At 36.0% G+C, this 25,430-nt stretch overlaps 1 protein-coding gene and 2 pseudogenes across 2 annotated transcripts; 2 read left to right on the top strand and 1 right to left on the bottom strand.

Moving 5' to 3' along the window:
- Positions 1-1,991: 1,991 nt before the first annotated feature.
- Positions 1,992-24,115, top strand: SNAPC1 (small nuclear RNA activating complex polypeptide 1). Of its 2 annotated transcripts, XM_045566006.1 has the most exons (10): positions 1,992-2,193; positions 3,313-3,472; positions 4,054-4,194; positions 4,874-4,978; positions 5,989-6,147; positions 9,014-9,082; positions 9,826-9,888; positions 12,881-13,031; positions 21,751-21,849; positions 22,990-24,115. In XM_045566006.1, the coding sequence occupies exons 1-10, from the start codon at positions 2,066-2,068 to the stop codon at positions 23,022-23,024; spliced, it is 1,110 nt and encodes a 369-aa protein (XP_045421962.1). In that variant the 5' UTR covers positions 1,992-2,065; the 3' UTR covers positions 23,025-24,115. The 2 variants fall into 2 exon arrangements, with proteins under 2 accessions (XP_045421962.1, XP_045421969.1); XM_045566013.1 differs by lacking the exon at positions 4,054-4,194 and having other exon boundaries at positions 1,997-2,193.
- Positions 6,602-8,109, top strand: LOC123642926 (annotated as a pseudogene).
- On the bottom strand, positions 17,105-17,764 carry LOC123648296 (annotated as a pseudogene).
- Positions 24,116-25,430: the final 1,315 nt, after the last annotated feature.

Genomic DNA, 25,430 nt, shown 5'->3' with positions numbered 1-25,430 from the left:
GTCCCCTTGCACCTGGTCCATGTGACTGAGTTCTAGCCAACGAAATGTGTACTGAAATGGTGTACACCAATGCTTCTCAAACTGTGGTAGTAAGACCATTTCTCCTCAATCTATCGTGGACTGATAATTTTGAATAGAAATACAATAGAAATAAATTATCAGAAAAATGAAACTTGAAGTCATACCAATACAAACGCAGAAGGAGAGTGAGTGAAGTCCATTTCCTAGTAAGCCCTCCTTAGATTCTACTTCCACGTGGGGGTTGGTTGAGGTGGGCATTGTTCTTCCCAAGCTCAAAAGTTGACTTGTGTCACCATAGCATCCCTCTAAAGGAGAGTGATAAGCATTACAAAAGCGATCCACATAACAAAAAACATTTATACCCCCTTAATATTTTGAAATTTAAAAAAATCTTAATGAAACAAAACAAAACCAAAAAACAACATCTGATATGTTTCCAGCTTTGGACTATTATAAATAAAGTTTCTGTAAACATTTGTGTACATGCTTTTGTGTAAACGTAAGTTTTCATTTCTTTGAGATAAATGACCAGGAGTGCAATGTCTGTATCACATGGTAGTTGCATAGTTTGTTAATAAACTGCCAGAATGTTTTTTAGAATGGCTATATAATTTTAAAGTACCACCAGCAATATATGAGTGATCCAGTTTCTCCACATCTTTGTCAGCCTTTGATGTTGTCACTATTTTTTATTTTAGCTATATTTTTAAATGTTGATTCTATACAATGTCTATTATGTGCTATGCCTTTTTGGCAATATTTGTCAATTTTTACTTTACTGTTTATATTTTCTTAATTTCTAGATGCTAATTTTTGTCTATTTTTTTTTTTGCAAAATTTCACCCAATCTTTTTTTTTAACATTTTGTGTATGATTACTTTTGTTTTTATTTGTAGGTTTTTTACATTATAAGCAACTTTATATTGCTTATAATATTTTACTTTTTTATTTCATCTCTTATCTTGAGGTCATTAAATATTTCTTATATTTTTTCTGATATTTTAAGGTTTTTAAGTTGAATTCATTACTATAACTAATTTGCTTTTTGTCTATGTTGTGAATTAGGGATATAATTTTGTTTTTAATGTATTTAATATAAAAATTTTAAAAGCTTTTGAGTATCTCATTCTTTTCTTGACTGTTTTAATGCCATCTCTGTTATATATTGTATATGCATGCGACTGCCTTGGTCTTTCTGTTTTGAGATATTGAGTTTCTCACACTGATTCCTATGCCAATAACGTATATGTAAAGTATGGCTCAGTGTAATACACATTGATCAAGGTACCATTCGCCCCATCCCAGCTTTCAGTTGTCTACACCTTCAACTTTGTTCTATATTTTCATAATTTTAATGGCTTCAATTTTGTTCATAGGAATTTAGAATAACTGAAATAACAAAAATATCATCCCAATTGCATTCAATGTAATTCATAGATTGATTTCTACAGAATAACCCTTTTGTTATTATTTTTCTTCCCCAACCAAGTACCTTGTACATCTCTCAATTCAGCTAATTTGTCTTTCTTGTAAACACTTTCAACATTGTAAAGTGGATTATAAATATTCGCATTCTTATGGTCCATAGTTGAAATATAAGTATTATTATATATTAACATCTTTATTTATATTTCTACATAAACATTAAATAAATGTAATAAACTGTATTCAAATTTCATATGAAATGAAGGACTTATTTTAAAAAAGTAAAGGAGAGTGATAGTAAGGGTAAAGCCAATTTACGTTAACTAGGAGAAAATAAAGACCCAAAATCCTTGTGCTCAATGGAACTTCCGAAATTAAAAGGGCCAATCGCAGCCCTCCACATAAAAGAGACCTCAGCCGAGAAAACAGCTATACAATTTCACGCATGCGCAGACGGCTCACACCCACTAGCAAGGGGCCCGGATAAGGCGGAGCTAAAGGGGCCGAATAATGCGCCACGGAGCGTGTGTGCGTCAGGTCGTAGGGGGCGGGGTCGAGGCTTGGTTTCCTCGGCGACCACCGCTGGCTGTTCCGCGCGTGGAGTGCCGGCGCCGGCAGCATGGGGACTCCTTCCGGCTTGCAGACGGATTGCGAGGCTCTGCTCAGCCGCTTCCAGGAGACGGACAGCGTACGGTTCGAGGACTTCACGGAGCTCTGGAGGAACATGAAGTTCGGGACCATTTTCTGGTGGGTGTTTCTCGTCTACTGCCCGCCTCTCCCTGCTGCCCACGGGCTGTGTAGAAAGTTGCTTCGTTCCCGACCGTATTGCCCACGTGGGAAGGGCTCAGAAGGGCGGCAGTCTCCAAACGCTGCCTCCATCCCTCCGGGACCTTCGCTTGTGCTCAGGGTACGCGCTTTCCTTGGGCGGTTTCATTGGGCCTCGACTGCATCTTTTTTAGGCCTCTTCCAGAATGTGCGTCCTCTGCCAGGCCTGCCTTCTAAGCAACTCTCTCCATCTTCACTTCCCTCCACCCTGATCCAGGCTACTGTCATTTATTTGTCCTTCTCCAGTCTTGTTCTTCTAGAACCCCATGTTTAAAACAGAACACACACACAAAGACAAAACTCTGCACGAGTGAATTAATTTTTCATGCAACAACCGAAGATGACTTTGTAAACTGCGAATTTGATCCGTCACCCGCCTGCTTACCACCCTTTAGTGGTTCCCATTGCCTTTGGGATAAAGCTCAAGTTCTCTAACGTGGCTGGAAAGACCCTTCATCTTTATTCCCTGGCTATCCCTTAATCTACCAGTTTCCTCCAAGCACTCACTTTCCTGCAGCTGCAGCTGCTTTTGGCCCTTTACAGGCGTTTCCTAAGGCTGGGGCTTTCCCCCAACTCCATTTGCGTGTCCACCTTATTCTTCATTCATATTTAAGCTCAAATGACAGTTCCTCAGGGAAGTCTTCTTTGGCCTTGAAAGACAAAGTATTGCAGAAAATGTTCATTATGTACTAAAACGCACAAAATTTTTGATTCTGTAGTATTACTGTGGTTATTTTAATATTAATAGATGTAAATACTTAACCAGTAATAATTCGAAACCCCTTCCTTCTTGCTCTCTAATTTGGCAAGTAAAGTTGATGCTTTTGGAAGCTGCATCATGTTTACCTAGTAGCTGCCTATACCTCAGTGTAAGAAGCACAGTAGAAAATTAGCTCTTTGTGGTTGAATCATGAAAGAGTCAGGTAAGGAATCCCCATCCCGTTATCACCAACTGCTTTTTAAACAAGTGTATATTTCTTCTGACTTTTTTCATTACTTATTCCTTAATGAGTTATAGTATATTTTCTCTTTGTTTTCCAGTGGCAGAATGAGAAATTTAGAAAAGAACATGTTTACAAAAGAAGCTTTAGCTTTGGCTTGGCGGTATTTTTTACCTCCATACACCTTCCAGATCAGAGTTGGTGCTTTGTATCTGCTGTATGGATTATATAACACCCAACTGTGTCAACCAAAACAAAAGGTAATAGTTGGTGAGGTGTTTTTCCTTAGCAGAAATGTAAAACAGGTACTGTATTTTTATAATATGTGTTATGTGATTAAACGTGATTTCAATAGAAATGCCAGTATTCTTTCTGTTTGTTTTACATTGCCCATTTACATTTATTGCACATTAAAGCTTGCATAGAAAAGATAATGACAGATGCAAAAACTAGAATGGTGAACAGTGCAGGCCTGTCAGTAGGGAATGGGCGAGGTGTCAGCTCCCCAGATTAAACCAAACAGGCAGCTCCATGCAGGATATCTGGACTGGGGGGAGAGAGTATGCTGGGCTTCTGGGGCCACTTTGAAATTGGCATTTTCCTCAACCAGGAAGTTAAATCTATCCTGACAAATCTGTGGATGCAATGGAGAGTGAGGTGGCCTTCAGGACTGGAGTTGCAAGTTACTCCGTCCTAAAATAAATGTTAGCTGGTCCATGTAGCTTGATTTAGTCATTTTATGGACCATCCTCTAGAAATGCCAGTATTTTAAAATTACAATACATTTGTGAAAAAAGACTTATATTTATTAGTACAACTTTTTTGTTCTTTCTGGTTGCAGATCAGAGTTGCCCTGAAAGATTGGGATGAAGTTTTAAAATTTCAGCAAGATTTGATAAATGCACAACATTTTGATGCAGCTTATATTTTTAGGAAGCTACGACTAGACAGAGCATTTCACTTTACAGCAATGCCCAAATTGGTATGTTGCCTAAAATAATTTGGTTTTTCAAAATGAGCAATTATACTTCATTGTCCATAAAACACCGCAATCTCCAGAAAATGGAATGAATATTAATAGTGTTCAAGACGTGTAGCCTTCTTAATAGGAGAAGAAAATATTTTCTGATTACTTTTTTTTTCCTATAAACAAAAATTTAACCTCTGCTTTTAAATGTTTCTGGATGCCACATATTAAGCAAATTGTTATGAGAGGAAATTAGATTTTGCATCTGCATTTCCTCATGCCTCTCTTTAGTCAAACGTTAGAGAGGTTACTGAAAGAGAAGAGCAAGGAATTTTAATAAATCACTTGGTGAAAAGTTGAAACTGTTAATAGATTTTGTTATTCCTTCAATCATGTGACAATTGAGACACTAGGTTGGAAGAGCACTAGATCTGGTTCTGGCATTAGCTAACAAATTATGCAATTTCTCAGAATCTTACCTGAACTTCGAAACATGTGGCATGGCATCTAAAAGGATAGTTCAGACATACAATTCTTTGGAAAATGGATATTTAACAAATATACATTTTTACCTGCTTTTGTTTCATCATGTTTACTGATAGACAGTTTTTACTGCTGACTTGACTTATATTTCAGTACTTTAAAAATATCCTTTAAAAGACATTCATTGTAAAAGACATTCTTTATCATACAGTTGTCATATAGAATGAAGAAAAAAATTCAGCGAGCTGAAGTTACAGAAGAATTTAAGGACCCTGATGATCGTGTAATGAAACTTATCACTTCTGATGTATTAGAGGTAAATTTGCTTTTATGCTTTAGAAATTTTTTTTAATTGTTTTGTTGCCAACTATATATTGAGGTTGTACTTTCACCTACTGTATACTGACAATTTTTCTGATGATTTTAACCAGTCATAGACTACTGTTTTAAGTATGGGGGGGATCCCTAATTATATCATGATTTGTAAATCTTGCGTTTTTTTTTGAGACAGAGTCTTACTCTGTTACCCTGGCTAGAGTGCAGTGGCGTCATCATAGCTCCCTGCAACCTCAGACTCCTGGGCTTACGCAATATTCTTGCCTTAGCCTCCCGAGTAGCTGGGACTACAGCCACGCACCACCACACCTGGCTAATTTTTCTATTTTTTGTAGAGATGGAGTCTCGCTCTTACTCAGGCTGGTCTCGAACTCTTGGCCTCAAGTGATCCTCCCACCTCAGCCTCCCAAAGTGCTAGGATTATAGGTGTGAGCCACTGTGCCCACCCACAAGATTTATAAATCTTGAAGCTTAATGAGAAACAGAAAGATGTAAAAGAGTGGACTTGGACTCAGGATATGTGGATTCAATTACTAAAATCACCATTTGTATTTTTTGTAGAGACAGGGGTCTTGCTGTGTTGCTCAGGTGGATCTCAAATTCCTGGGCTCAAGCAATCCTCCCACCTCAGCCTGCCAAAGTGCTGGAATTACAGATGTGAGCCACTGTACCCTGGCTCAGTAGTGATATTTAATGATACGTTGTACTAGAAATTATTTTTGTTATGTCCTGGATAATTAGTCTTTCCCTAGAGTCTCCCCATAACCGTGTACCTTAATTAATGTTTGTTGAGATAAATCAATGAAAGCATCCTCTTCATTAATAAACCTGTGCTATTTTGCTTGCATGGTTGTATTATTTTCAGTGTACTACAGCATGTTCCCTATCAATTTATAGTCACTTTGGAAGGTGATTTTATATTTTGTATTGGTTTTGCCTTTAAATTTCTCCTCAAAAATTGAAATAAAAGACTCATCTTTTTACTTTTAGGAAATGCTGAATGTTCATGATCATTATCAGAACATGAAACATGTAATTTCAGCTGACAAATCCCAACCAGACAAAGCCCTCAGCTTGATAAAGGATGATTTTTTTGACAATATTAAGAACATAGTTTTGGAGCATCAGCAGTGGCACAAAGACAAAAAGGTATGCAATTGCTCTTTTGGCACCTCACCTTTGTATTATACACAAATGTTTAGATGTGGATGATAATGTTGAGAGGCAGCCTAGTTTAGTGGCTACATTCCTGAGGAACTGAGATTTAGAGGGCTTCTTCAGTTCCACTTTTGCCGCCTATTAGCTATATGGTGTTATTTAACTTTACAAATGGAGTATATATGTATTTTTGTAGAGTAGTGTATAGTCTTGTTGTACCACAGATTAATTATAATTTTTATAAATTGACATTTTCCAGGGGCTGTACACTGTCAGTCTTTGGACCAAATCCTGCACACAGATGTGTTTTGTTTTGCACTGTTTTAATCCTAACATTGTTTTTAAAATTTGAATTAAATAACATTTAAATATTTGTGGACTTTACCTAAAATTCAAGATATTCAACTTCTCTTAAAAATCAGTAGGTTGTGGGCAATGCTGATGTGTGCGGCAAGGAGCACTGGGGGCCCTTTTGCTGAGGGGCTCTGTGCAGGCTTCTATGCCCCCAACCCGTACCACACTTTCTCTGGATTTCCCCTGAAACACTGTGGTACTGTTTGTACTGCAGCAGGAGGCCTGAGTGGTGGAGTGAGTGGGCTATCCTACTAGATCCTGGAGGCTGGTTTGAACATCCTCATCCCTGTGCAGGATCTGATATGTGCAGAGTCTCAAGGAAATTGTCACCAATGTGCCTGAGCAGTTGGCTGTGAATCTTGACAATGAAACTTTGCATGTTGATGGGGTCCTTTACTTGCGCATCGTGGACTCTTACAAGGCAAGCTATGGTGTGGAAGACCCTGAGTGTGCTGTCTGTCACCCAGCTGGCTCAGATGACCATGAGATCAGAGCTTGACAAACTGTGTCTGGACAAAGTCTTCCAGGAGTGGGAGTCCTTGAATGCCAGCATTGTGGATGCCTTCAACCAGGCTGCTGACTGCTGGGGCATCCACTGCATTCATGTGCCACCCTGGATGAATGAGTTCGTACATATGCAGGTGGAGGCAGAGTGGCAGAAACAGGCCACAGTTCTAGAGTCTGAGGGGACCTTGGTCATCAAGTGTCAGAGGGGAAGAAACAGGCCCAGATCCTGGTCTCCAAAGCAGAAAAGGCTGAACAAATAAATCAGACAGCAGGAGAGGCTAGTGCAGTTCTGGGCAAGGCCAAGGCCAAAGCTATGCACATCCTGGCTGCAGCTCTGACACAACATAATAGATAAGCAGCAGCTTCACTGACTGTGACCCAGCAGTGTGTCAATGTGTTCTCTAAACTGGTCAAGAACTCTGTCACTATCCTCCTGCCCTTCATTCCCAGTGGTGTCACCAGTATGGTTGCTCAGGTCATGGGTGTATATGGGGCCCTCACCAAAGCCCCTATGCCAGGGGCCTAGGACGCTTGGTGTACAGCAGGAGCAGCAGAGCTGTCCAGGGCACAGATGCAAGCCTTGATGAGGAACTTGATGGAGTCAAGCTGAGTTAGTGGAGCTGGGCTTGGCCAGGGAGTCTGGGGGCAGGAAGACAGTACTCCTAGATTCTGGCTCTAGCCTCCCTGCCAAGAGTTTGGTTTTCATTTTTTATTTGAATTTTAATCATGTAATAAACTCACCAGTGGCAAACCGAAAAAAAAAAAAGAAAAAAAAAAAAGTCAGAAGGTCCGGTGACACTTATCCCACTTTCCTACATAGCAGCAGACAGCTGGACCTGAGTGGTGGCTTCTGCCACTGTGATAGGGCAGTTGCTTCTCTGTTTACACGTTCCCTACCTGGTGTGGTTTATCCATTTGCAAGTCTCAGCAACACAAATCTTCAGTTTAGTTTTCTTAACCAAAAGTGTTGATGCTAGAGCTGCCCATATTCCACATTAGTCTTTTCAGCTAGAGAAACTTTTTTGCTCTGGAAACCTAAAGGCCAGCCTTGCTAAATTCACCTTTGAAATTACTATTCCGTCTTATTTTAGTAAACACTTTGGGGAAAAAATAAAAATAAGAAATTTCTGATTATTTACTATGTGTCTGATAATGTGTTAGTTAGTGTTTGTGTTTTCACAAATGCTACATAGGTATTATTATCTACATATTATTGTCTTACAGAAAGATTTGTTGCCACTTTTTCACTTTTCATTATATAAAGGAAGCTGGCTGAAAACTTAATTTTATTTTATTTAATTAATTAATTTGTTTATTTTGAGACAGAGTCTTGCTCTGTCAGCCTGGCTGAAGTGCAGTGGTGTCATCATAGTTCACTGCAACCTCAAACTCCTGGGCTCCAGCGATCTTCTTGCCTCAGCCTCCCAAGTAGTTGGGACTACAGGCGTGAGCAACTGTGCCTGGCCGAAAACTAAATTTTAAAAAAGATAAACAAGGGAAGTGATAAGGAGAATGACAGTCTTGGGAGGAAGAAAATAATTTTGTTTCTCTACCCATATTTATTTTAATGAGAGATGTCAAGTTTTTGAATGTTTGAATACTTGAAGTGCTACAAATAGGTTACACAAATGACCTATGCATTTAATGTAAAAATCTGTTAGTATTTTGATAAATTTTCTTCAGTGAGCATTACTAAGATGTCTGAAAATCTGAAGGAAAGGAGAATAAACCAGTTTTTTGCTTACGCATAAAGCGCATGCTGTCTTTCATTTGTTAGGAGGATTTAGGCATTTTGTTGATGAATTTTAGAATTATTCTGAAACCCAACTGTGATCTTAACATCAGCTGGTAAGCCATGCTGTAATAATGCAAAATGATCTTTTAGTTTTTCAGTAATTAAAAGAAGCGGATTCTCACTGTTCTGACATTGATTTGCATTTAATTGAATTCTAAATTTGTGTATATGTATATATAAATAAATTTTTCGCTCTTTCAGAATCCATCCTTAAAATCAAAAATTAACGATGGAGAAGAAAAGAGAGAAGGAAATTCACAAGAATCAGAGGTTAGAAAACTTTGCTGTATGATTGCTTATGGGGCAGTCATTTGGTTGGCTTCATTTTATGTGGGACTGTGATTCTATATGCTAAGCATTGTGACCCTTGATCAGTATTGTAATAAATACCACAGAAAATTCTGAATCCTGGTTCTGTGAAAAGCTAGTATGTTCTTGACTGGAAACCTTGTGAAAGGCCACATCAGGTGTAGGTTGTGTGTGAGGATGTTAATAGTTTTCAGCAGGGAAAGGAAAGGATGATGGTGGAAGGCACCTTCAGTTCTTAGAGGGGCAGGGTAAGGCTTTTGTAACACAGCTTTTCTCACTTGTCAGCCTTTCAGCCTCTCTGGAGCCCAAGCTACTATTTACTGTTTCCTGCCTCCAGAGTTTTCATCCATCTTAGTGGCTGAGACAAGAAGCCATCTTTGGGCATAGGCAGATGAGGAGGGAATGCCAGTAAAGGGCTCTGCCTGATTACACCAAGCTTTCATTCATATTGTCCTCCTGGAATCCTGAATGCAAATGATCACTATGGGCATGGTGTCATGGCATCTGCTGTGTCTGCTAGAGAATATGGTGTATGTATATGTGTGTGCACTCAATAGGTATCCAGTATCCAGTAAATGTTGTTTTCTTTTACTGTACCTTCTGTCTCAGATCTTATTTCTGATAACAAATACTTGGGTATTCAAAATTTCACCTAATGTTTGTGTGTTTTAACTTTTTTTTCTTCCTGTTTAATTTATTTCCAGAGATGTGAAAGGGCAGAATCATTAGCAAAAATAAAATCAAAGGCCTTTTCTGTTGTCGTTCAGGTAAGTTATTTCTTTAATAAGGTAATTTGGAAATTACATTTTAATTAGTAATACACATAGTTTAAAAAGTCTGATATTACTACAGAGTTATACAGCCTGACAGTCTCCTGCTTCACCATTTCCCACCCTTGTATTCTGAACCTTGAGGCAACATCTTCAAGTTTTTCTCTTAGCTATTTCTTCTGGTTTTTACCTGGAATTTTGATGCCATTTTGTTGTTGTTGTTGTTGTCTTCCAACTTCTAGTATTCCTGACCTTGGAATGTTTTAGGGCTTTTGCTTTATCCATGGAGTTTTGAAATTTCTTGCTAATATAACTTGGTGTAGGTTTTTTTCATTCATTGTCCTTGACACTCATGGCAGCTGTCCTTTCAATGTGATATCCTTTGTTTCTGAGGAATTTTTTACATTGTTTCTTTGATAGTAGTATTTGCTGCATTTTTTTCTTCTTTTGAACTTTTATTATTTTTCTCTTCTACTTTGAATCTCTTTTTTCCTATTTTCAAGGAGATTTCTTAAGCTTTATCTTCTGAACCATTGATTTTTAAAAATTTCTGCTGACATATTTTATCATTACTAAGAATTTTTCTTGTTCTCTGAATGTTTTTGTCTTTAAAAAATGCATTTTTCTTTTTTTGCAGGATGCAGTATCTTTTTCTCTTTAAGTCTGTTAACTACAGTTTTTTGACAGTTCTTCCTATTTCCTCTGAGTTCCTTTTTTCTGTTTTTTTTTTTTTTTTAATCTCTGTCTTTCATTTTGTTGGCTTGGTTTGAAATGACTGAAGATCCTCAGATGTCTGTTCATATTTATTAAGAGTGGTCAAGATGAGTTGCAGCTTTTTTAACCCCTATTTTTTTCTTGGATCTAGTCATTTTTACCAGAGAGCAGTCTTCCATTCCCTTGCCTAGGGGAGGAGGGTGGGAAATAAGCCCAGCTGTCAGTGTTATGGGAGCCTACAGAGAGAATCAGCCCAGAGGCTCGCCATTCCTTATGCAGGCTTCACTCAACCTCCTTATTTTCAGTAAGAGGACTCATCCTCTTCCTCAGCTCCACCAGTTTCCTTAAGCCTACAGCCTCTCTGTAGGCTGTAGCCCCTCCAGAGAGCAGACCACCTATTTTCTACAGGAGGTGTTCAGTCACCTAGTTTTGAGGCTAGGAAATGGGACACTATTCCCTATGTAGATTTTCAAAACATCTCCCCATTTTTTTAATCCCATTTCTGATGACTCCAGTTTCTGATCCACTTAGATCAGTTGGCTTTATGCTAACTTCCTCAGTGCAGGCAATGAGGTTTCAGCCTTCTTCATTCTGTTAAGTCAGCTTTTGCTCACTTTTCCACTTTCCATCTTCCAGAATTTTGTTGTTTTGCTTACAGTTGTGTTATTTCCTGTTACCTCTGTTTTTGTGGGTTGATGTATTTTTATTCCTTTACTGTCATTTTAGTGGGATTTCAGGAGAGAGCACTGATAATTTCATGTGCTTAAGTCCCATGTTTTTGCTGGATTTTTTCATCAAGCTAAGAATGAGTTTATTTTGTGGAATGTACTATCATATTCTAGTTGTAGAAATAGAAAGTAATAAAAAATGAAAAATGACTCTTGATTAGTTGTTATATATTTGCTACCTCATAATAAATTGACTCTAAAATAATTATTGAATGAAAGCACCAAGGAAAATAATTATATCAAATTTTTTTAACCAGAACTCTTTTTATGTTTATATAATATGATACTAATTGATGTTTAATGTATTTCTTAAGACGTTATTCATTTCTTAAGTCATTAAACAATTGAATTATGTTCCCTATAAATTGTTATATGTATGTCATTGCATAGTTATGGGTTTTACCCTTTATTGAGGTACAATTGACATACAGTAAAGTTGGCCCTCTGTGTTTGTAGTTTCTGAAGCCATATATGCAACCACCTATTTATTGAAAATATTTGGAAAAAAAATTGCATCTGTACTGACCATGTATGGACATATTTTTCTTGTCATTATTCCCTAAACAATATGAGATAACAGCTATTTACATAGTTTCTACGTTGTGTGAGGTATTATAAGTAATCTAGAAATGATTTAAAGTATGAGTGAGGAAGTGTGTAGGTTATATAGGCAAATAAAACATCATTTTATATCAGGGACTTCAGCATCTGTGGATTTTGGTATCTGTGGGAGGTACTGGAACCATCCCCCAGTAGATACTGAGGGATGACTACACATGGTTGCTTTTTAAGAATTGTTAATACCTATACTGCATATATAGCATTAACTTAAAACTCTTTGCTTAAGCAAATAAGGGAATTCATTGGGTGATGTAACAAAAAAGTCCTTAGCTAACTGCCCACAAGCACAGATGTCATTAGGACTAGCCCTCCATTTCTTACCTTCTGTGTTGCTTTTACTGTCTTCATGTGCTGTTCATGGTAGCTCCAGCCTTATTCGCAGCTTTAGGTTCAATGGCAAGAAAGAAGGTGAGAAAGTTTTCCTTCCTGATAGTTAAATAGTTGTAAAATAGCATTCCATTAGCTATGATACAGATCACATACCCACTATGAACAAATCATGGCAGCCGTGGGAATATGAAACTCATTTTGGCCAGATCTAGGCCACATGGCCGTACTTGGAGCCAGGCATGAAGTAGTTGCATTAAAACACAGGATGGTGCCTAAAGGAAATAGTTATTGTTATTAGAAAGGAGGAATCGGATTAAAACAGCATTTGTCTCTATACCTCCATGTCCCAACCATGCTAGGTAACAGAATTTTATTTTAACCCAGTATGCATAGATGGTGATGATAACTGCAGGGAACTTTTCATGTTATAAAGATAAAGGGCTAATTTACGGGATATAAGTAATTATAGTAAGCCAGCTAGTATAATAATACCTAAAGACAAATACTTCCGATTTTTCCTCATTTTTGCCTATTTTCTCTAAGTTATCAGTTCATTTTGTAATTTATTGTGGTTAACTGGGTTTCTAACTCTTAAGGCATCCAAATCAAGAAGGCATCGTCAAGTCAAACTTGACTCTTCTGACTCTGATTCTGCATCTGGTCAAGGACAAACCAGAACACCTAGGAAGAAAAGGAACAAAGAAACAGTGAAATCAGCAGGAAAGAAGATGTCTTCCAGAAACAAAGGTAACTTTTTAAAGTCTTCCTAAGATTCAACAAGGGAGAATGGGTCTTAAAGGTCCCCTCACCTTTATTTCTTTATTAACAAGGATTTAGATAACTGAGTGAAAATATTATGAGATTTATTATTAAAAATATATTCTCTTAGATTCTTGGAATCTTAATGCTGAAAGTATATCATTAATAATTTTTATGTGTGAATCAAAGTTATGTATAGAATAAGATATGCTAAGTAATGCATTCTATAAACCACACTTCCCTTTAGCTTTTGACAAATGTGCAAAGGCAATTTTGTGGAGAAAAGATAGTCTTCAATAAATGGTGCTGATACAGTTTTACAGCCCAAAACAGATCCTCAGGCCGGCTGCGGTGGCTCATGCCTGTAATCCTAGCACTCTGGGAGGCTGAGGTGGAAAGATTGCTTGAGCTCAGGAATTAAGAGACCAGCCTGAGCAACATAGCGAGACCCTAGTGTCTCTACTAAAAATAGAAAAATTAGCTGGCCATTCATGGCATGTGCCTGTAGTCCCAGCTACTCAGGAGACTGAGGCTGGAGGATCATTTGAGCCCAGGAGTTTGAGGCTGCAGTGAGCTATGATGATGCCACTGCACTCTACCCAGGGGGTCGACAGATTAAGACTGTCTCAAAAAGAAAAAAGATCCTGAACTTATACCTCAGATATAAAAAATAATTCAAAATATAAAACCTAGAATTATAAAACTTGTGAAGAAAATACAGGAGAAAAATGTTTGTGTTCAGGGGTTGAACAAAGGTTTTTTATGTATGACACAAGAAACACAAGCCATGAAAGAAAAAATTGATAAATTAGACTTCCTCAAAATTTAAATTCTTGTCTTTGTAAGACACTGTTAAGAAAATGGAAAGACAAGCCACAGACTGAGAGAAAATTTTTGTAAAGTACAACCCTGATAAAGGTCTTATATCCAGAATGTATAAAGAACTTTTAAAACTTAATAAACAACTCACCCAGTGAAAAAGATAAAACGTTTCACCAAAGAAAATATGTGGATGTGAAATATGCGTATGAAGAGAGATGCTGAGCATCTTTAGTCAGTAGAGAAATTCAAAATAAAACCATAGTGACGTTCCACTATACCCTGAATAGCTTCAAAAACAAAAAAGCCCTCACAAAACAAAAAAAATTATAGTAACAAAAGCTAGTGAGGGTTTGGAACAAATGGAACCTTTATACATTTCTGGTGGGAATCCAGAATGGTATAGTCACTTTGGGAAACTGGCAGTTTTTAGAAGTTAAACATATACTTACCATCTAACCCAGGGAAATATTATTCCTTGGTATTTACCCAAGAGAAATGAGCACTTATTTTCACATAAAAATTTGTGTGCAAAAAATATTGCAAAAACTAGTCTGTTCTTCCACTGGTAATTGACTAAACTGTAGTATATCCATACAATGAAATACTGCTCAGCAATAAACAAACTACTGATACGTGTAACAACATGTATGAATCTCACATTCATTATGCTGTGTGAAAAAAGACAGACACGAAACCCTACATAGTATATGATTCTGTTTGTATGACATTCTGGAAAAGGCAAGTCTATAGGGACAGAAAACAAACCAATAATTGCTAGGGACTAGGAGTTGGGGAAGGTGTTGACTGCACAGGTACACAAGGGAAATTTTGGGAGCTATGGAAATATTCTGTATTTTGATTGCATAACTATGCATTTGTCAAAGCTACTAGATCTGTACATTAAAAATGGTGAATTTGCCCGACATGGTGTCTTGCACCTATAATCCCAGCTACTCATGAGGCTGAAGTGAGAGGATGGCTTGAGGCTAGACCTGGGCAACACAGTGAGACCTTGTCTCTAAAAAATAAAAATAGGAAAAAAAACAGTTGGGAGTTGGTGGTGCACACCTGTAGTCCCATCTATTTGGGAGGCTGAGGCAGGAGGATCGCTTGAGCCTAGGAGTTAAAGGCTGCAGTGAGCTATGACGGTGTCACTGCACTCCAGCCTGAGTGACAAAGCAAGACCCCATCTCTTTAAAAAAGTTAAAAAATAGTAAATTTTATTTACTGTTAATAATACTTCAGTAAATCTGACCGATAGCCAGACCAAAGCAAAACCAGAGGACATGAAGAAAAGATTGTTTAGTTTGATTATGTTTTAAAAATTAACTTTTGGTGGATTAAAATTTTTTTCTAAAATGTCAAGGATACTTAGATTTAGAAACCCACATAAGAACTTTTTATTAATAATCAACCTTCATATAGGTGTGGCAAGGAGGTTAGCTGGTCAAGCTGCTTTCTTAAACACTTGAAAAACAGATTTTTTTATGAGGTTAAGGAACAAAGGGGGAATAAGTGCAAGATAGGATAAGAAAGAAATGAAATGAAATTTTTTAAAAATCTCGAATGTGTGACAGGTATATTTTATGAAATGTCACTTCCTTCATTAGCCATATCTTACTACTTAATGTCGTTACTGAAAGAAATTGTTTTGTGAGCTCTGAAATTAATTTATAGACAGCCTCCATGGCACACCTTAGATTTGTTACTGAATTTACCCAAGTATTGGGGAAGATTTAACCCATGAGAAAGAATAAAGTATAAGAAAATATGATCTGAATTCAGATCATCCTTCATAGCTTGACTATTCCAGCTAGCCGGCCTGTAGCTCATAAGGTACTATAAATACTCTGAAGCAGAAGTAATTACCTAAATATTAAAGACCCAAGTGCTTACTTCATATTATAGGTTATCTTTAATCAAAAGTTCATTTCTTTACAGTGGAAAAGTTATTTTTGATTTCATAGTTTTTTTCAAAAAGAGGAGCCTTATGTTCCATAAAAGACAAAAGATCTTGCAAAATCATTTGTAGCACAAATGATAATGTTAAAATTTCTAATTTTAGAAGAGATCTTAAAAGAAGAAGGCCATTACCCAGTAGAAAAATGGGCTTAGCACACGAATAGGCAATCACAAAATGCAAACAGTCAATGCATATATGAAGAGAGATTTAATTTCATTAATAATTAAAGAAATATAAATCAACTCTCACTTTCTACCATGGGATGACACAGCAAGAAGGTCCTCACCAGATGCCAGCATCTTGACATTGGACTTCCCAGCCTCCAGAACTGTGAGAAATAATTTTTTCTTTACAAGTTAAAAAAAAAAAGAAATATAAATTAAAACATGATTTTGATATCATTTATTAATCAGCAAAGATTAAAGAAACCTGAATACCCATTGATAGTGAAAGTGTGAAGAGATAAAATCTCTGAATTTAAATGGGAGAGTAAATTGGCACATCCTTTTCAGAGAGCAACTTGGAATCATCTGTCAAAATTTGAAACGTGTGTATTTTTAACTTAACGATTCATAGGAATTTATCCTGTGCAAATGACAAATACACAAGAATATTCATTGTAGGATTATTTGAAATGGCAAAGACTGTAAACAACTCAAGTGTATAACATTAAAAAATTGGGTAAATAAAATTGTCAGTACATGCAAAGGAATACTTAGTAGTTATTAAAAAGCAGGAGAAAGCTCTCTTAATATTAACATGAAAATATATATCCAAAATATATCAATACATTGCTTAGTGAAAAAGGCTTTTTATTTGTTAATTTTTTACTAATAAAATTGTATTAGAAGCTTTCAGAATGTCAACAAAATAGCTGCAACTTTTTTTTGCAATTACAGAGTGGTATTCAGTTAACAGAACAACAATTATTTCGTATAAGCTGCATCAGAGACAACTGAAGATGAAAAAACTACCATCCCCATATATAACTAATTTGTGCTGTGCACCAACAAGAACTTGCTTTACATTTCCGTGCCAACTTACAACCCCCATACTGTACCAGGCAAGGTTAGTGGCTACTGAAAGTACCGCCAGGGCAGGGCTAGCTAAAGACATATTCAGTAGTGTGTTAACTATACAAAAAAAGACACTGTACAGTTTAAAGACAAATCTTACATAGCCTTACATTTTAATTTTTTTCTTTAAAAGGAATGAGTTGTGTACAGGGGTCTTAAATGCTTTATAGACAAGAAAAAAAAACTGCGCTAGAACCAACTTATTCATCATCATCATCATCTTCTTCATCTTCATCTTCTTCATCTTCCTGCTCCTCTTCATCCTTTTCATCTGCATCATCTTCCTCCTCTTCCTTCTTTTTCTTGCTTTTTTCAGCCTTGATGACTCTCCTTTTTGCTGCATCAGGCTTTCCTCTAGCTCGGTGTGCAGCAATATCCTTTTCATACTTTTCCTTCAGCTTTGCAGCCTTCTTTTCATAAGGCTGCTTGTCATCTGCAGCAGTGTTACTCCACATCTCTCCCAGTTTCTTTGCATCACATCAATGGATATGCCAGCATGTTCTCCTTTGATTTTAGGGTGATACTCAGAACAGAACAAGAAAAAGGCCGAAGGAGGCCTCTTGGGTGCATTGGGATCCTAGAACTTTTTTGTTTCCACTTTAGGAAGGATATAGGTTTTCATTTCTCTTTCATAACGGGCCTTGTCCACCTTTGCCGTATCTTCAGACTTTCCTTTCTCTTTAGCAGACATGGTCTTCCACCTGTCTGAGCACTTAGAAAACTCTGAGAAGTTGACTGAAGCATCTAGATGCTTCTTCTTGTGCTCCTCCTGGCAAGTTTGCACAAAGGATGCATATGATGACATTTTGCCTCTTGGCTTCTTAGGATCTCCTTTGGCCATGTTTAGTTATTTTTCCTCAGCGAGGCACAGAGTCGCCCATTGCCCGTACGACTCTCACTTGCCCCGGCGCTGTTTCTGTGGAGCTCAATGTACTGCACTGGCTGTGAGAGCTGAAAAGGGCTTTTTAAATAAGAATATGATCCCAATTTTTATTAATAAATATATATACACACACACAAGCACATTGAAGAAATCTACACACATATTAAGTGTTATCAGTGGTTAATTCTCAGGGATGGGATAATGAGTTACTGTCAAGTCCATAAATTTCTGTAATGTTTGGACTTATATGATAACCATGTATCACTTTGGTAATCAGAAGAGATCCAAAGACCTTTTTAAAAAAATAAGAAAAACATAATAATTCTGTAGACTTAAGACAGTTAGAGGCTGGAGTGTAAAGGATATGTTGAGGAGTTAACTGTTAATGCTGGAAAACTTTGTTGAAGATTGTATTGTGACCAGGCCTAAATGTGGAATCAAGAAGTTTAGACTTAAGTTGGTAGTCAGAGGGGAGTTATCTGAAATTTTTGAGCTAGAAGGTGGTATGATCAAAGTTTTCCTTGAAGAAAATTAATCTGGGAGTAGTATGGTAGGTAGATGGGAACAAATTCAAAATAGGAACACGAAGTAAAAGGCTGTTGCAGTAGTTGAGGTTTAGGAGTAATGAGTATCTGGCCAGGTGGTTGTAGGAATTAGAGAAGCAGGCTAACAGATACAAGAGCCCACATATGGAGGCTGATGGAGAGGGGTGGGACAAGAATGCTTAATGTCTAAGGAGCTGGGAGGATATTGGTGTCCTTAATGTTGGAGAAATATGATGACATGATAAGGATTTCAATTGGGGGAGAATTTACTCCAGTCTGCCTTTCCAGACTCAATTCCTATAATAACTTTCTGGCTCATAAATAGGTGCTCAGCATATGGATTGAATTTACTTAAGTTTGTATTATTTAAACTTCAGTTATGTGTTCGTCATTCCTTGAATATAACATGCACATTATCAGAAGGGCATCAGTAATAGTAATGATGTGATGGTCAAGATGATGTACTATTTGTATAACACCTGCCATACTTTTGCTCATATGTCCAAGGTTACCTAGCTAATCATTAGCAGAGCTGAAACTTGATTGAGAGTATGTCTAAATCTGAGCCTGAGTCTACTATACTGTCATTAGAAATGACATTAGAAATGTGGATCTGGAACTCAGATTAAACATATACTTCAGCAAGTTTATTCTTAGTTGTATTCTAGCTGCATGTCTAGTAATCATTTGTTTTGATAATAAGTAATGGTCTAGTACTGATAATTGCATCCCACACAATTAGCTTGGAGCATAGTAAAACTATCTACCCAAGACCCTCTGGGGAATTAGTTTTGGGGGTTAATGACTAAAATGTCAAAATTTACTTTTAAAAATTTAATTATTCTGGTTGATAGCTTCATAAAATATATTGCATTCTTTTTCATGTTTCTTTTTTAACAGTGTGCATTTATCTTTTTAAGGAGATGGGGTCTCGCTCTGTTACTCAGGCTAGAGTGCTGTAGCATGATCATAACTCACTGCAACCTCGAACTCCTGGGCCCAAGCCATATTCCTGCCTTAGTCTCCCTAAACAGCTGGGATTACAGGCATGAGCCACCACACCTGGCTAATTTTTTACTTTTTTGTAGATATGGGATCTCGCTATATTGCCCAGGCTGGTCTTGAACTCCTGGCTTCAAGTGATCCACCTCAGCCTTCCAAGTGCTGGGATTATAGGCATGAGCTACTGCACCTGCCATTTATCATTTTTATAATTAGAAAAATATTGAGATAAAATTATTTTATACTTTCTCATTTTCTGGAACACTATATCCTGAACGTAATTTAATTTTCTCCTGATGACTCATGGTTATCATCATGAGTATATTATTTTGCTGGGTTTTATAATATAATGATCCTATCAAAAAATAGCTTGAGTGTGTGGCAATTTATACTAAATGCTGCAGTACTTCATGCTGCAGTACTTTATCAGTTATATCTTATTTTTTTTTAAACAGTGTTTCTGTCATATTTAGTGTAGTAGATGTCTCTGTTCTCAGTGTGGAGGTTTGTAGCAAGTTTTTTTTTTTACCCTTTTGCTACTTCTAAACTGTAATGGTCCAGGAAACTGGTTGACCATTTATTTCAGTCTTATGTATAACAAATGTATTAGGCTCTGAATAAAGGCCAGAGGAACATACCTGTGACTAAAGTTCATGAGCTTTATTTAATATGCAGACTTTGAGATAAATGTCTTCAAGTTTTGTGTGTTTACTTTGTGGTTCGTGGCTGCATTCTAGGTAGGTGAAACATTGTTTGTTTTTAAGATCTTTTAGAAACATTGATTCATTGAATCTAGAAATAGATGTATAAAATTTAGTTAAGGCAGGTTGTAGTGGCAAATGCCTATAATCCCCCAAGCAGGAGGAGTTCAAGGCTATAGCCAGCTATGATTATGCCATAGCACTACAGCCTGGGTGACAGAGCGAGACCCTGTGTCTTTAAAAAAAAAAAAATAGTAATTGTCATGTGACTAGATGAAGCTTTGTTTTTCAGCTGTCAATAGTTAACTCAGAAGTCCTTACCTTGACATTCCTGGATAGATTGTTAGGTTGTAAATGTGGATTTTTAAAAATCATTAGTACTGATAATAGATGGACGTGACTGAACAATTATGAAGAACAATATTAGTAATTTTGGGTAGATGTTACCGATTATAATTTTGTAAACAACTGGAAAAAAATTATAGGTTCAAAGTCTAAAAAAAGATATATGATTAGCTATGGAAAGAGGTTTCCTAAAAGATTATGTATCATCTTAAAGATCATGTAAGAAATCATTTTACTTAGGAGTTGCAAGTAAGGATAAAATCATTTCAATGGTTTAATGGGAAATTGGTATTATTTTATTAAGGTTGAATTGTGTTTAAAATGAATGTGTATTGCTACAGTTCACTCAACTCCATTTTAGCACTCTGTTCATTCCATAAAATCTGTACTCTATTATGATAGCACACACGCATTCAGAGCAGAAAGCTTAAATTCATTTTCATCTTATTTCTTGCTTTCTGTGTTGATAGGTACTTATTACTGTAACATATCTGCTCTATGAAATATTGTGCTGTAAAACAGTTGAATCCATATTTAGCCATTTAATAAATATTTATTGAGGCCCCACTATCTGCCAGGCACTTTCATATGCTATGGTGCTAGGAATACATTATGTAAACAAACCAAAATCTACACTTGTAGTGTTTATACTCTAAATGGGAAGACAGACTGTAAAGAAACAATTAATATACAGTATATCAAGTGATAAAAGTGTTGTAGAGAAGAAAATGCAGCATGAGGAATAAAGAGTAACTGTGTATGGGGGTTGCTTTTGGGACATGGGAGTTGTGTGCTAAATGGCAGCTGATGTGACACTGGTATCTGGTAAATTTGATTTGAATATTTCTTCAAGTAACAGGAGTTGATGTAGAAAACCTCCAGTGTTTTTGCAAAAAGAAAGTCAGTGGTAAGTTATGACTAGAGAAATATGTCTTGCTGTGAGCGTATGTGGTGAGGGAAGTGTGTCTGCGTTCAGACACAGGGTTATTAAACTTAAAAATTACATTTGTGATTAATTTGACAAAATTGAAGTATTAATAGCACACCTGATTATTCTCTGATGTAACTCCTGTTGTGTGTGATAAAGATTGAATAAAGTATCTGGCTAATTTTGTTTTTTCCCATTTTCTCTGTTTTCTTTATTTTTGTGGAAGAATTAGAGACTACTTTCAAAGCATGGATACAACTATGTTAATACTTTATAAAGATATGTATTCTAGAATACATATTTCTGTTCATTATAATTTCAGTTTTTAGTTTAAACATCTAATTTTTATGTTGCTATAATACTGACATTATTTCTGTAAAAAGTTTTATCAAAGATTAATATTCTTTATTTTCACATAAAATCATTTTCTAAATATTTCCAGGTAACGTACAGAATGTACAGAAGGAAGATAAATCTTTAAGTCTGAGTATGCCTATAATTACAGAAGAGGAAGAAGAGAATGAAAGTTTTAGTGAAACAGGTACAAATGAAATTTTCTCAAACTAGTGAAGGAAACTTATGCTCAGAGCATCAAGGTTTAGAACCATTCAAGAGCGTGACAGTTGGCTGTGTGTTCTTGTGATCCTTTTATCTATGGCTTATTGGAGAATATCAGTATTAATCGTATTATTAATGATTGACTTAAAAGTCAGTGACTCCAGGCATGGTGACATGTGCCTATAGTCCCAGCGTGACTCGCTTGAGCCAGGAGTTCAAGATCAGCCTGGGCAATATAGACCTCTGTCTCAAAAAAAAAAAAAAAATGTCAGTGATAATACAATAAATGAATGGACATGGATATTAGGAATTCTGTCACTTACATCTTTTTATAGCTGTCTCTCCCAGACCTGTGACCTGTTCATCTGGACAGTGTTCTTTGCCTTGCTGTACTCTTTATCCTGGTGCTGCTCTCTTCTAGGAATCCGTTTTCTTTGTCTTAATTTTTTCCCCTTGTCTTTTCTCTTTTCCTTTTTCTGCCATTCCCTTTTTGTTTTTCATTGGTAGAGAGTATGTTTTGTCATATCTTCATAATTTTTATGTTTTTGTATTTTCTATATTACTTTCTTTGCTTGTAATGATTGGTAACCTTTAGGTTCACAGCTGTTTCTATATGGACAATTATTTGAGTGTTGGTTATGGCATCTGCTATGGTAGCCAGAGAAAGATGTATGGTACTTGTGTTTTGGGTTATGTTTGCAGATATAATTGAAATGAAGCGGAAATCTTAGTCATTTTATCTTTCTTAGTACTGGCCTAGATACCTTTCAGATCTGGCGCACTGGATCTATGCTTATTATAGGGAAGGCATACTTACGTGAAATGACTTCAAGTAAGATTTAGAATGACTGAGATCCACTGTCTTAATAGATTGATATCTTAGTAAGATTGAGATCTTACTATCTCCAGTAAGTTTTAAACTGCTATATCATTTTGAAGAAAAAATTCATGTGTATGTCACATGAATTTAAGATTTCTTGTTGAGTCTTTGCTGTGTGATCATTCTTATTGTGTTATACTAAGTAAACATCTAGTTTAAATGTACATTATCAATTAAATATTATCATTTAAGTGTGAGTTATTTTTTTTAGACCTGACTGACTTCTTAACTTTATGTCTTTAGAGTTCACTGTACCCAAGAGGAAAAGAAAACGCTAAACAAAGAGCCTGGTGTAGAGTTTTTAACTTTGAGCTTTCTGACAGAAGATTTATGTTTTGTGTATGGAACATGAAGACTGCCAGTATTAAAAATAATTCTTCTGGGAAAATGTAGGTTATTTCTTTGAAATGTCAATACCTTAACGCTGCTCTAGAATAAAAGTATATAAAAGTAGAGTATTTACTCTGAATTTTAATTTTAACATTTTCTTTTATGAAATATGCATAAATGGAGATAAAATTTGTATTTAGTATATATTAGAAATAATTCTGTTAATTGCAGATTATCACTGTTTCCTATAACTTTAAAATCTTTTTTTCTTGAAATATTAATATTTATTATAGGAAAATGACTATTTTATAGCTACAGTGTGGTAATGGATTTGTTTATGATATATGTTTACTATTTTGTATGTTGTATATGGTTAAGTGCAATAAAGTTTTTGCCTTATGTTCTTTATTTTTTAATATATGAAATTTAAATGGTCATAACTTACGTGATAACTTAGGAGGTTCACAACTCATTTTCTACCTCTGCAATTAATTAAATATTCTTTAGTGCTTGTTTTAAAGCTTCCTTTGGTCTAATATACATGTATGTTTGTGTATATGTAGGTATATGTATGTATGTGTCCTTATTTATATATATTATGATTAGTCAATACATTGTTTAAGTGTAATACTTAAATCCTAATTTTTTCTAATATAACCTTTAAGAGTAGTAATGTAAATTTTAGAATGTGTCTCTGGTACAGAAAATGTATTATATTCTGTATATTAGTTTGTATTCACAGAAAAAGATTCTAGAGCTTCGTGAGTATGCCTCTCTGTTAATTTTTCTTTCCATATATTTAAACGGATATTGCTTGAGATATGTTGTTTGAATTACTACCCATAGCAGACCATCTCCAAATCATGTGGTTGGTTCATCCTGTCTTACGGCTGATTATAATTCATATTGTTTTCCAGCATTGTATTTTTCAGGGATTTAAAGTCTGGGTTGAAGATTAAATTCAAATCTGCAAATATCTTGCAAGTGAAAATGTGTGATTATCTCTGTATATATGATCTTTTAAAATCAAAATACTAATGCTGACCCAAATAAAATTTTCACTTACTAGAATTCATGCTATCACATTGTCTACTAAAAGCAATTGTTTCCTTTAACTGAAATTAGATATTTCTGGTAATAGATGAGGCAGTTTTCATAATGTGGACATTGGGCAGTTTCTAGGATTTAAACATTTTAGGGTTGGGGCATGCTGAGGTGTAGATCCGTTATTGGCTACTTGTATACCAGACTATTTGCTAGAACTTGTCTGATCACTGAATTTACAAAGATTGTGCAGCTAACACCATGAGTTGCCCTCTATTTTTCCACAACTATACTTAAAAAATACATGGTGTCATTTCACAAAGTTAGTAGGTGATGCTTCTGGGATATAAACACAGGGCTGAGGCCTATAATTTTAGTGTCTTTTTATTATAAGCCAACAGAAATGGAAATCCAGAGGGATACTTGAGTGTAAGCAGTAAAACCCCACTTCAAGTGGCTTAAACAAGAAGGAAAGTGTATTTTAAAACCAGGTGAGTCCCAGTGCAAGGTGGCTCCAGCTTGTAGAGGACATCAGTTCCATGATGGCTTCATATACCTGGGTTTGGGTTTTTAGGGAAAGCTTTATATTATTGTAGGGAATTGTTGACCAGCCAAGTTCTAGATGTTAGCCAAGGGCCAACCCTGTAAGCAATCCTTTCTAAGAATAGCAATGTTAGGCCTGTTATGTTACCTTTTTTCTGCACAGGTTCATTTCATTTGTCACTATTCCCACCAATATTGCATTGACCTTTGGGTCTAGATTTTGGTTGGATGACTCTACACATGAATTTGCTTCATCAAACTGTATATATATGTAACATTTTGTGAATTATTGCCAAATTGGGCTCTAGAAAGACTGCCAGTTTACATTCCCACTAACGGTATTTGCGAGTGACTCCAGATCCCCATTATCAGTCTTTGTAATTGTGGCCAATCGAATACAGGGTGAATCTTAGTAGAAATATAGGTAAAAATAAAATTGTGTTAAGCAGGTATGAGTTGTTATTTGGTACATCTGACAAGAGTGCAGTAGTTAAAGCTATAGTGAGTTTTTCACGAGTATATTTTGAAAATAGGGTGTGAATCACTTGATAAATTTGCTTTAAATGTGAAATTGAAGCTTATGGAACAAATTTCAAATAGAAAATGTTTGTGTTTAACAGTGGGTTTTCAGAATTGAAACGTGATGTCCAAGTACTAGTCACCAATTAAATTAAGCTATCTGTTTTGCTAACTTGATTATAACAAAATAAGTGTACCAAGTCATAAATACATGATTTCAATATTAAATATTTACCAGATTAACATTT

Source organism: Lemur catta, chromosome 1 (genome assembly GCF_020740605.2).
Source record: "Lemur catta isolate mLemCat1 chromosome 1, mLemCat1.pri, whole genome shotgun sequence".
NCBI lineage: Eukaryota > Metazoa > Chordata > Mammalia > Primates > Lemuridae > Lemur > Lemur catta.
Note: the sequence above shows the minus strand (reverse complement) of the source record. Positions and strands in the feature narration are given on the sequence as shown.